The sequence below is a fragment of the Coptis chinensis genome, chromosome 9, assembly GCF_015680905.1.
Source record: "Coptis chinensis isolate HL-2020 chromosome 9, ASM1568090v1, whole genome shotgun sequence".
Taxonomy (NCBI): Eukaryota; Viridiplantae; Streptophyta; class Magnoliopsida; order Ranunculales; family Ranunculaceae; genus Coptis; species Coptis chinensis.
The window spans coordinates 71,481,091-71,493,102 of NC_141464.1; the positions used below are offsets into that span (position 1 = coordinate 71,481,091).

Genomic DNA, 12,012 nt, shown 5'->3' on the forward strand with positions numbered 1-12,012 from the left:
TCTTCAATTGCTCAACTGTTTTTATATTATTTTTCATGAAAGTATTACCACACTATTGTTCCTATGTTCAGCAACAAACTGACGTGAAAGTGCATCAGTGTCAGGACCAATGTTTCGTTGCTGAGCACCAACCTGTGGAGTGGTTATTTCGGATGCAAATACATTATTTTGGTCAATCTGTCGTAGAGCATTCACCAAGATGTCATATTCCTCAGTATCAGTATCAACATCTACAACAGTTACACATACTTGCAGGTATGATTTTAAGCATCATGAATTATGGACAAATAGTAAGCGTAAAGCCCTAAACAGTTCATATTTTAACATATTCATCCAACCATATGAAAGTTATCCTGAAACAAGGAAAGTGTGAACTATCTCACTCTCTTATGGGTAAAATAGCTTTAATACACGGGATACTTGCATTTGCACAAGGTCAAACCTTATTAGCACCTCAGTTTGGTAGTCAGTTGCAAGAGTAGTAGCATTGAGTGGTGGAATTCTGTGACCATCTCTAAGACCACCGAACCGGGGTGCTAAGGTTTGTCCTTTATTTTCGTTTAACAAAATCTTAGTATTTGAGCTCATATATTGGATTGAAGCACTGCATGTTCCACCATAACGTGATGAATTGGTATATCCTTCTTGATTAACCCCTCCTTTGTGTGGAGCATTATGTGTTCCAATTTGAGGTAGCGTGGTAGATCCTTCTGCATTACCCGTTTCAACAGTAGTAGCATAGAGTATTAGACCTCCTTTACCTGCAGTGAAACCACCACTTTCTAGGATGTGGGCAATAGTACAAACTACAGAACTGTAAGGATTACTCCTAGAGTCTCCGGGTTTAGTACAAACTACAAAACTGTAAGGATAACTCCTGGAGCCTCCGGGTTCATTACGAACTACAGAACTATAAGGATGACTCCTGGAGCCTTTGGGTTCATTACGGCGTGGACTGGTATTTTGAATATGTAAAGGTCCACCAGCCCCTTGAGAATATGTTGTGGGCAGTCTACCGCGCTCTCTTCCATAATTGTAGTCTCTCTGTGATGTGTTGTTATTAGTTGCATCTCCAGTTATAGATTCTTTTGACCTATCCATCCTTAAAAACAAAGAAATAAGCTCTAGAGCCTCTCAGCACCTCTTTCCAAACACTAGGAGAATCAGCCTCGAGTAGGAAGAACTCTGTAATCAGTGACATTTGAAAGAAAAAGGAAAACTTAAAAACCATCTAATGGGAACTAGCATAAGGTGTTGCAGTAAAGAGATTATAGCTCCTTCAACTTTTTGATTCAAAATATACTCTTTGATTCAAGACTAATTGTCTGTAGCATTCTTAATAATGGAAATTTATTTAAACCAGGGCCAAAAAGGAGATCTTATTCAGGTCTTGAGCCAGGGACAAAAGATTAAAACAACAAATTTTGGAACAACATTCTTAAATCTTGCATAATATGCATCAAAAGTTGGGAAAGATGAATTTGAAGTTAGCGTGCCTCTGACTTGCGAGTGCCGAGTGGTGATGCTGAATCTGATCCTTCTATATGTGTATGTGACTACTCTTGATATATTTATTGTGTTTCTTGAGTTTTCTATTATGACATTGTGTTTTATTTTTTGGCACTTATTTTTCAGGTTAGATCACAATGTCGAGAAGTGACAATAACCTATTTTTCATGTTAAGCCTTACAAGTGGTTCCTCAACCCACAACAGTTGAGAAGTCGAGAAGTGATAATGAAAAGTTTGGTTCAGTAGTTCTTAAACGTGTCAGGCTTTTGGAAAAAACTCTCGAGTTCAAAGACATGAAAGATCTAGATAGCTTATTAATGAATGGACTGAATGGTTTCAAGGTATGGATTTATCTTATTAATGAATAATATATGTCTAGAATCTTTGAGTCATGCTTAACAGTTTTGTTTACTGACCAAGCTTAAACCTAAATGCTTGGTACAATAGTGTATTGACACTTTTGCTTATCAATTTATTTTTGTTGTAGCTTAAAGTATAGCTTATTGATACTCAAAAGGACAAAAGGTCAAAGGGAAATTTCTGTGTTCATGTTAAATGGCTGGATTTAACTTCCTACTACTATTATCTGTCACTTACTTGGACTCCGTCGCACTGATAAGGAAATTGAGATTTCTCTACAGTCTGTTCAACATTTTGTCACATTATGACAATCATACTATTAGAAGGAATAAATGCATGCTAGCTTCTCGCAATCAATGCATCCGATGCTAGCTTCTGATAAGGCATCGTGATTCCATTGTGGACTATTAGATTTTGATGCATCATGTAAAACTTTTCACTTTGAAAATAAAATGTGTGTTTATTTTGTGAACTATTTACCAGTTTTTAACTCCAAGCATGGGAAACATCTTTCTGCAGCCTGATAGACCAAATGAAATGGAAAGAGTAGAAGCCGCTGGTGGAAGAGTCATAAATTGGAATGGCTATAGAGTATTAGGAGTGCTTGCTACTTCTCGATCCATAGGTATGTCCAATGATTTATCCTTTAAGAAATGGAATTAGTCTTACTTCCTGCTGTTTATGCTATCTTCTGAACGTAATTAAGATCTAAATATGATGAATGTAGGCGGTCAGTACTTTAAACCGTATGTGATTTCTGTACCGGAGGTCAGCATAACAGAGCGAACGGAGAAAGACGAGTTTGTTCTACTTGAGCTTTGAAGTTTCAATTTTGAAAAACAAATTGTACAATGATACTTTCCATATGTATTTATGTTTCCATTGATTGGCTAGAAGGGAGAAAAGGATTGTAATATAGCATGCTCTCTGTTGAGCAGGATAAATCCCATGCTTCATAATGGCAAACTGGTATAAATGGCACTATTTTCTGTTCTAAACATCAAATTCGGTACAATTATCTAAACTGCAATTTGGTGCATTTATCTGAAGTATTTTTAGAAATCTATAATAATACATCAATCCAGACTCTTGGGTAATATGGTGGAGGACCCTAAGAACATAAGTCCTTAGGAATTTTTGTCCTATGGTAAAGAAAAATCACTTACAAAAAGGCTCCTCATGAGAAGAAATTTCACTTCCTCAATAGACAGCTTAGTGTGCTCAGCAATGACACTTAATGAAGGAGGAAACCTAATAACAACAGCAACAACAAAATCAATCAATAGCTATGTGCCTAAGTCTACCCAGAACATCATTCGCCTATATATCAACGACTGTTAATATCAAAAGTCATAGATATTCTAAAATGCGCAGACTCACCCACACACATTGAGATATATTTTCTAAACATACACACATAGTCACACACAAACTAAGAGTTGTGTATGTACACACACAATACAATAACTTCTAGCTAATTGGGAAAAAAAATCTAATTTAAGATATATACAAATCACGTAATAATTGAGCCTCCTACGAAATCATGCCTTATCTCCTATATATATATATATATATATGTAAATCACGTAGTAATTGAAGCAACTCCTAAAAAAAATGGAATACTAAATAATTATAAATACCTCCCTAGATTTGCTTAATTCTCCCTAATCTACTATTCACTTATACACATTCAACCAAAAACCTATTACCATACTCAACCAAAACATGTACATTGTTCACCAAATCAGGTACTCTTCTTATTGTTTATGTTATCTTTGATTCGATTTTTTTTTGCTTGGAGATGGGGACTTAGAAAGGCCACGATACTTTTCAGGGATGCCTAGGCATCAAGGGTAGAAAGTAGGACTAAAGCCGGCCTCTTCGCCATTATTTTGTTGCTTTCACATCAACTGGAGGAGTGGTTGATAAAAAAATAAACAACGGAAAGGGGCCATATGTTTATAAGATCAGTGGGCGGAATCATCACAAAATTGGAACCTTGCTACCAATTCCAAGTTAGCATTTTAAATTTGGTCAATTATACATATATACAGCAAATGAAGTGCAAAATATTAGATTGTTTTAGTATGTATAATTTTCTTTAATGAACAATGGAGAAAATAATTTGACATTTGATTTTTCTTAATAATTTTGTCATTACATGTCCTTTATGTGTTAATTTCGTTTTTGTTCTTTATGCCAGGTCAGATTCCTAAATTTGGCCAGTTATACGTATATGATACAGCCAATGAAGTGCAAAACAGATTGAACTCTTTTAGTAAAAAGATTGAAAAGAAAAAACCGTTGGATCCAAACATTATAGCAGGACTCATTGAAATGTTAAATGAAAACAACAGAATAGCTGAGAGTTACAGAATGGCTATAGATAGATTTACAGAATATGAAATCGCTGATGTTAGTATAAGACTCATTAGTACAAGATAGACTGATAGAAGAGTATACAACTTGCCAACTTCTAATGAGGTAGCTGGTCTCATTGTTGGTAATGGAAATGAATCTCAAGGTCACCGTGACGTTGTTGTTGACAAGAAAGGATACGGCTTGAAGAGAATCGATGAGAATTTTCCAAGTTTTATGTCAATGCAATACCCTCTCTTATTTCCTGATGGAGCTGATGGGTATAGGCCTGAAATCAAATACAAAATGGTAGTAAAGTTGTTAAGAGACAACATGTTACCATGAGAGAGTATTATGCTTTTAGAATGCAAATGAGAGCAAATGAAGGACTAACAATATTTAGAGGTGGTCGATTAAAGCAACAATTTTGGGTTGATGCATACACTGCTGCTGAGGAAATAAGGCTTTCATGGGTTAGAGATAACCAACATACGATTCGTGCTGAACTATACCAAGGTTTGGTTGATGCTGTTGTTTCTGGGGACACTAAACCTGCATCTGTTGGTAGCGATTAGTTTTACCATTGTCTTTTACAGGTAAGTTCAATTAAATCCCAAATACTCACTTGCAACCTTTGAAAATGAATATATAATGACAAATGATTAGTTTTACCATCATCTTTTATCAGGATGCCATAGCCATTTCCAAATGGGCTGGAACTCCTGATATTTTCACCACATTTACTTGCAACCCCAAGTGGCCTAAAATTCAAATGGCATTGGACAAGGTTTCTAAGGGACTAAAACTTGAAGATGCCCCTGAAATTGTTGCTTGGGTATTCGAAATAAAGCTTCACGAGTTAATGACTGATTTGCAATGGCGTAAACATTTCGGTAAAGCTTGGGCAGGTCAGACTTTATGTTTAATTATTTTGCCTATCATTTATCAAATGCATAAGCGTAGTTCCATTTGGGATTAACGAACATGTATATATACATTACCATATACATTTCAATAATAGTGGTTCATACATAATAAACCCAAAAATATTTGGAATAATGGGAAACTTAGAATGAAGAAAGAGTGTTATAGTTCAAAGAGTCAATTTGCACCTACTATAGATTTTCAAATCTACTAGTTTAGTAAGACATCAGTTGGTGGCATAAATAAAGGAAATTTAGTACATACCTCTTGCTTGAACTCCTTAGACGCGTTTCCATCACTTATTTCAATTCTATTTTCAACAACTTTAGCATTCATCTCACGTTCCCTTCTGCGGCATCTCATGACACAAACAAAGACACACAAGCAATTAAGCTTTTTGTGTTTGTGGAAACTGGACACAAAGAAAAGACCATTAAGAAGTGAAAGTGTAAAGCGATAATATTTAACTGAACTATACAACTACATTAGGTTCTTATGTGTGGGGAATTGACAATTTAGTTCATTGTTAACAAGTACTTTTAGAGGAAGAGCAATTAAAACAACTGATCTGAACAACAAATAAATATGAAAAAGTAGGTAAAAATATTCCTACATGTTACAAATAGTAATGCCAAGACAAGACTACTGAAGGAGAGTTCAGAAAGCAACATAGTTCCTCGCATTTCTACCATTATTAGAAAAGTTTAGTTTTTTCTATTGTACTGAAATTTTAAAACACTTCTACCCAGGTCCCAGAAACTTTACCTTCAACAGATTTCATGTGTTAGCAAACATAAAATTAGCTTCCCAGAAAAAGGTATTACCTCCCAGATTTTTAGTCCAGCCTGAACTAGAGATCAGTTAACCAAATGAGCTGAAAATGGAATGAAGTAGGGCCCTCAATCAAATCTTAGTCTCCAAAACAATGGGATTAAGGGAGTAAAACATTACGCCACACAAAGGAAATCTTCCTAAGGTTCACATTAACACAATAACAAGAAACATGTCCAACTTACATAAGATCAATTTCTATGTTACAAGGAAATCCAGGATCAGATTCACCAGTTTTTTACCAAATAGGAGCACAATAAATAACCAAATAGAAATGCTACTTAGAAATTACCAATAAATTATCTCCATCAGACAAATAATGTTTATCTTTTCTAATAGCTTTTTCTCATTAAGAACAAATGTCTTAATCTCACTAAAACCATCACCCTTAATCTATATCAAGTCAATTTACATTTTTGTAGGTGATAATCTTGATGTTGTTCACAATTGGACAAATATAAATGTAGTGGTTTTGAAAGGAAATCTCATATATATTAAGTGTCAAGGAATGAAGTGGTACACATTGGGGAGAGAGGAAGTTGTTCATACATTTTGATTTTTAAAAATTTATATATATGCTTCCAAAGCTAATAGTAAATTCCCCAGATAACAAAGAAACTACCGAAATATCAAATTATATGTACTTCAACAAACGTCTTCACTTAATACTTACAGTGGAAAACAGAAAGATTGGAAGAACCACAAAAACAAAATTTGTAGCCAATGCGATTATGTAGGCATTCCAATTTCTGCAGCCAATAATTGCCTTATCACCAACTTTTAATGACGCTGTCATGATACGTACAGGGTCTGAAAACCACACAAAATTTATAAATATCATATTCCATGAATAAACAACACATTCATCACATAATAAAAAAATTTGTCTACCATTAGTCTTAGAACCCACTATTTGCCAAATCTGAGATGAAGTATCAAGTGTAGATACAACAAAAGCTAGGTACCCTACCAAGTTAATTAAGATCAAAGAGTCAGGAATGACAATAGAAGGAGGGATATTGATAGTATGTAATTCCTCATTACTAACATTGAGTAGAAGTATTCGCTCTGAGAGAGTAGTTGCATGCGTTTTATCTTCCGCATCAATCATCCAATGGAAACTACCATCCAAGAAAACAGTCTGGAAATTTACTGGAAATTTACTTTGTATGGAAACTTTAGTTGTCTCCAAGAACTTTCACCCTCAGTAATGATCACACCAACTGTCACATGCCTTTCAGTAACATGACCATCATAATAATCACTAAGCCATGCCAGTAATATGGACGGTATGCACAAATCACTTTGTATTCTATATATGGTTACAAACATACTATAGAAAGAAATTTAAATTTGAGTACCCCTTTGTTCCTATGAACTGTATGAAGGATGCCAAGTACTTCAGGATCAAGAGTAATTCCATATTTTGCTTTGATACGTTCGTCTCTCTAAATTCTACAAGAGAATTCAAAGCTAAAAAAACACACAGACGCGCATATAATCTGTTCCGAAGCAATAATAATATTCTTTTGTACACTAAAGTTTCCACTCAATTTGTTTTTCCAAGTTTTGACTATGCCAGAGATGTAATACTTTCCAACTTTTGTTATATATGCAGCAATATACACAATAGAGTTTCAGAATAGGGGTTTACCACACGCTCATATATTGCTTTTCTTAGATAATGGTGCCAAGCCAAAGACCCCTGCTCAGATCAATAAGTTAATATCAGCAGAGCTTCCAGACCCAGAAGATAAAGTTTCATATGAAGCAGTCACACAGTTTATGATGCATGGGCCCTGTGGAGATTTAAATTCAAGCTCACCATGTATGTTGGAAAATAAGTGATCTAGGCACTATCCTAAAGCCTTTTGCAGTGAGACTTCTATTGATCACAATGACTTCACCGTTTATAGGAGAAGAAACAATGGTCGTAAAGTCACGGTTAAAGTTTTTGATAAAACTGAAGAACTGGACAATAGGTGGGTGATACCACATAATGTCGATTTGTGTGTGAAATTTCAAGCACACATAAATGTTGAGCACTGTAATAAGGTGAGGTCGATCAAATATCTTTTCAAGCATATTAACAAGGGCAAAGACAGAGCCACTGCCATTATTGTTGAAAATGTCGCGACAGATGTAAGCACAGGGAAACAAACTATTAGAGATGTAGATGAAGTTGAACATTTTCTTGATTGTCATTATCTTTCTGCTTCTGAAGCATGTTGGAGGTTATTGAATTTTGAAATTCAATACAGAAACCCAAGCATAGAAAGGTCGTTATTCCATCTTGAAGGAGAGCAAATGGTTTATTACAATGATAAAGATCTACCAGAAGAAGTCATAGAGCGCGAGAATGCATCAAAGACAAAGTTTACAGAGTGGCTTAAAGCAAATGTCATGTACCCGTCTGCTAGAGAACTTACTTATATGGATTTTCCCACTAAATGGGTTTGGCAAACCAAAGGTAAGGAGTGGACTCCAAGAAAAGGTGGTGGTAAAAAAAATTCGGTCGTATCTACTATGCTCACCCTACATCAGGAGAAAGATCTTACTTGCGTATATTGCTTAATATTGTCAAAGGCCCTAGAAGCTTTGAAGAGATTAGAACAGTAAATGGAACTACTTATCCTACTTTCAAAGCGGCATGTCAGGTAACTTATAAAATGAATGCTCCAAAAAATTTAAAAGCTTTTCATAATCAGAGACACATCTATTATGCATGTATATTATTTGATTTCATTTAGCACATCTTTTTTATGCAATAATATATATATATATATATATATATATCGGTTTGTCTAGAGTGCCACTCTAATATTGCCACTCTTATCTCACACTTCTCCTCAGCCGTCCGATCCCACCTCAAGATCTGATGATCTAATTCACTCAAAAATCGCGAAATTTCAAAATTTCAAAATATTCGGAAACCAAAAAACGAAAAAATGTGCGAAATGTTTGATCATCTCTCACGGTCGTCTTCTTCTCCACTCAGAAATTTTTGAATCTAGAAAACGCATTTTACCAAACAATTAATCAATTTTCTGATCAACAAGAACATTATTCAGTCTCAGAAAGTTTCTCAATTTTCGATCTAAACTTCTTATAACTAGATCTCTTCGATGGTTTGGCATACAAGAGAAGCTCACCAGGCTCAAAGTCCAATCTCAAGATGTAAGAAATTAAAACCTCAAATCTATTTTATAATATTTATTCATCCTTTTTTATTTTTTTATAATGTTTTCTGGTTTAGGATAACATCTGTAAGTTTTGCTAAGAAGAGTTTACCACCATCTCAAATCGGTGTGTTTCTTCGTGATTATCACGGTATCGCTCAGGTCAAAAGTGTTACTCGTGCTAAAGATCTTGCATATTCTCAAGGCTCACGGTACTAATCTATTTTGTTTTCTATTTATTTATTCACTTGTTTTTTGTATTTTAGTTTTAAAAAATGGTTGCTTTATATTGTGGGGTTGTAGGGCTTGCACCTGAAATTCTTGAAGAATTGGAAGCCTAGGCTAATTTCAAGACTTTGGGAAGTAGCCGGCACGCGATATGAGGATGATAAGTTAGTGAAGCAATGCACTTCTTCTACTCTGCTTTCTGATGGAGATAGTGCAACAATGCCACTTGAATATTGGACTTGTCGAACAAGTGGAGGTATTACTAGTGCATAGTGAAAGATTCTACTCTAGACTCACTCTGTTTGAAGGCTTTGTTTCGTGTATTTTTAGTGCTTCTTGGAATTCTTAACTCATTTTGTTTTGTTGTTCAATGTTATGGATCAGGACAAGCGCCTATTGCTTGGATGAATTTTTTCAAGAAGGTGAGTCTTGCATCCTATTTTCATTCATTCTGTTTTAATTCTTTTCTCTTGTGTAATCATTCATTTCAGGCTATATTTTGTACTAAGGATGGGGAGACGTGTGGACGGATAATTATTGGTAACTTGCTAAAACTTTGAAGTATCTATTTCTTATGGCTCACATCTTGATGTGGATAAAATTTGTTAGTCATACTCGGTACAATTTCTTCATTCATGATATAAGTGTTTAAACCTTTCCGGTCACATCGGACCTATATACGACCAATCCTCAGAGGCTCTAGCCTAAGCATTCAGGAACCTTGGGATTCAATTCAGACCAGCTGCTCATACTTACCATTCTACATCATTAATGATTGTAATATTTTGTAGAGTAGTTACTATTATGAATCTTAAACAAGTAAACCGGTATAGGCGTTGTGTGAATAAGTGATCAAATTGACATTCAAGTGCAAACACAAACTATTAAAGAGAGTAGACCAAATCGTCGATGAAAGTGACCGACATTGTGTTTCTTTGAAGTTGCTTGTATTTACAAATAGTCATCTTATACTGCCTTAATAGTTTTTAGTAATCCCACTCTTCTGGATTTCAATTATTTTCGTGATGCTTATTGTTATCTCTGTTCATATGATTGATATCCTCGTTTAAAGACGGCGACAATTTCGGTGAACTCTGTCAGAGTTCGGTGAACTAGCATATTTAGTGAACTCTGTCAGAGTTTTAAATTCTGTCAGAGTTCGGTGAAGTAACATATTCGGTGAACTCTGTCTGAGTTTTGAACTCTATCAAAGTTTTGAACTAACATATTTGGTGAACTCTGCAGAGTTTTGAATTCTGTCAGAGTTCGGTGAAGTAGCATATTCGGTGAACTCTGTCAGAGTTTTGAACTAGCATATTCGGTGAACTCTGTCAGAGTTCGGTGAAGTAGCATATTCGGTGAACTCTGTCAGAGTTTTAACTAGCATATTCGGTGAACTCTGTCAGAATTCTGTTTTGCTTCCACATTCATTTAGAAATTAGTGTGCTTGTTGTGCGAATGATGTGTTTCAACTTTTTTCTCAAGGACATCAACTCATCTCGCCAAGGCCAGACTGAATTGACGTCTTTTATTTGTGGTTGTGGCATCCTTTACCGTGTTTCTTTTCCGATGTTTGTGATGTGGGTTTCAATTTGTTTTGGACCCATTTATGTCTGATTTTACAGAGACAAGTTGCGGACATCAAGAACTGCTCTCTTAGAAGCGGATATAACCAATGAATTTACACTTGGTGTGGCTGGTGAACCCTTCTCATTTCCCCAGTGTCATAACAAGGTGATCGTGGCGAGTCTTACGGATTGACGGTGAAATATCTCGGCTTGAGCAATTCATCAGGGAATATGTGAGGCATTGAAATGGTTTTAGGTTGTTTATTGGTGAGACTTCATTTGATTGTTGAAGGTGTTTGATAGTTTTGTAACATACACTGAGCAATCAAATTATTGGAATCCATTCAAGGGGAAAATAAGTTTTGGAGTTTATACAATATATACGATTGGATCGTAATCTTAGTTTACGTTTATAGGTGGAAGTAATTTATGTTCCATTAAACTGGATATGATTTTAGTCAATGAACTTTTATTTTTTTTGCGTGAAATGTTGGTTGATGTTCACATTAGACATTCACTTTTACAACTTGGGGCCATATAAATTATGATGCTTATTTTCTTGTTTAATTTATCAAAGGTTCAAAAGCGGGTTATCAGTTCACATTTGTGATGTCGGTAATTCAGGGTTTTGAAAATTCGAATGATTTTAGTTATAAACTTCGTAATTATAGTTTTGAAAATTCTTTTGTGTAATTTATCACATGGTAAGACCTTTTCAGATTGAATGTGAAATGGAACTTCGATCAAGTATGATAATATATCACTTCTAAGAAGCAAACCACCATTTTGGAAGAAGACATTGGCGCGGACACTTGGTATTTTAGTTCCGATGATTGCAGTTCTCTAAACCGCTGCGTTTTGTTTTATTTGCTCATTCACTACCGCAAATTACCCATTTCAATACAGGCAAAACATCGTTCAATAGAACTTTGCAAGTGGCAATCTTGTCGTAGAAAGAAGATAAATAATGAACACGAGGAAACTCTATCAAAGATTTAGTACTAAATTCATGCATATGTTGTACATAGACTTATGTTACATATATTATGCAACT

General features: G+C 35.1%; 2 protein-coding genes and 1 long non-coding RNA gene across 4 annotated transcripts; all 3 read left to right on the forward strand.

Moving 5' to 3' along the window:
• The first annotated feature begins 1,375 nt into the window (after window positions 1–1,375).
• On the forward strand, window positions 1,376–2,965 carry LOC147477812 (putative protein phosphatase 2C 8). Of its 2 annotated transcripts, XM_086581646.1 has the most exons (4): window positions 1,376–1,548; window positions 1,636–1,851; window positions 2,390–2,495; window positions 2,598–2,965. In XM_086581646.1, exons 2-4 carry the CDS (start codon window positions 1,804–1,806, stop codon window positions 2,690–2,692), a joined length of 249 nt encoding a protein of 82 aa, XP_086437772.1. In that variant the 5' UTR covers window positions 1,376–1,548; window positions 1,636–1,803; the 3' UTR covers window positions 2,693–2,965. The 2 variants fall into 2 exon arrangements, 1 of the variants encoding a protein (XP_086437772.1); XR_015207164.1 differs by lacking the exons at window positions 1,376–1,548; window positions 1,636–1,851 and adding an exon at window positions 2,221–2,296.
• Window positions 2,966–7,265: 4,300 nt separating this feature from the next.
• LOC147477813 (uncharacterized) lies at window positions 7,266–8,754 on the forward strand. The gene is made up of 5 exons (XM_086586087.1): window positions 7,266–7,272; window positions 7,602–7,764; window positions 7,861–8,453; window positions 8,570–8,640; window positions 8,734–8,754. The coding sequence occupies exons 1-5, from the start codon at window positions 7,266–7,268 to the stop codon at window positions 8,752–8,754; spliced, it is 855 nt and encodes a 284-aa protein (XP_086442213.1).
• A 258-nt stretch (window positions 8,755–9,012) lies between these two features.
• On the forward strand, window positions 9,013–11,135 carry LOC147477814 (uncharacterized). Its single transcript, XR_015209088.1, has 5 exons — window positions 9,013–9,160; window positions 9,240–9,374; window positions 9,466–9,646; window positions 9,775–9,930; window positions 11,016–11,135. It is a non-coding gene; the product is annotated as an uncharacterized LOC147477814 (long non-coding RNA).
• Window positions 11,136–12,012: the final 877 nt, after the last annotated feature.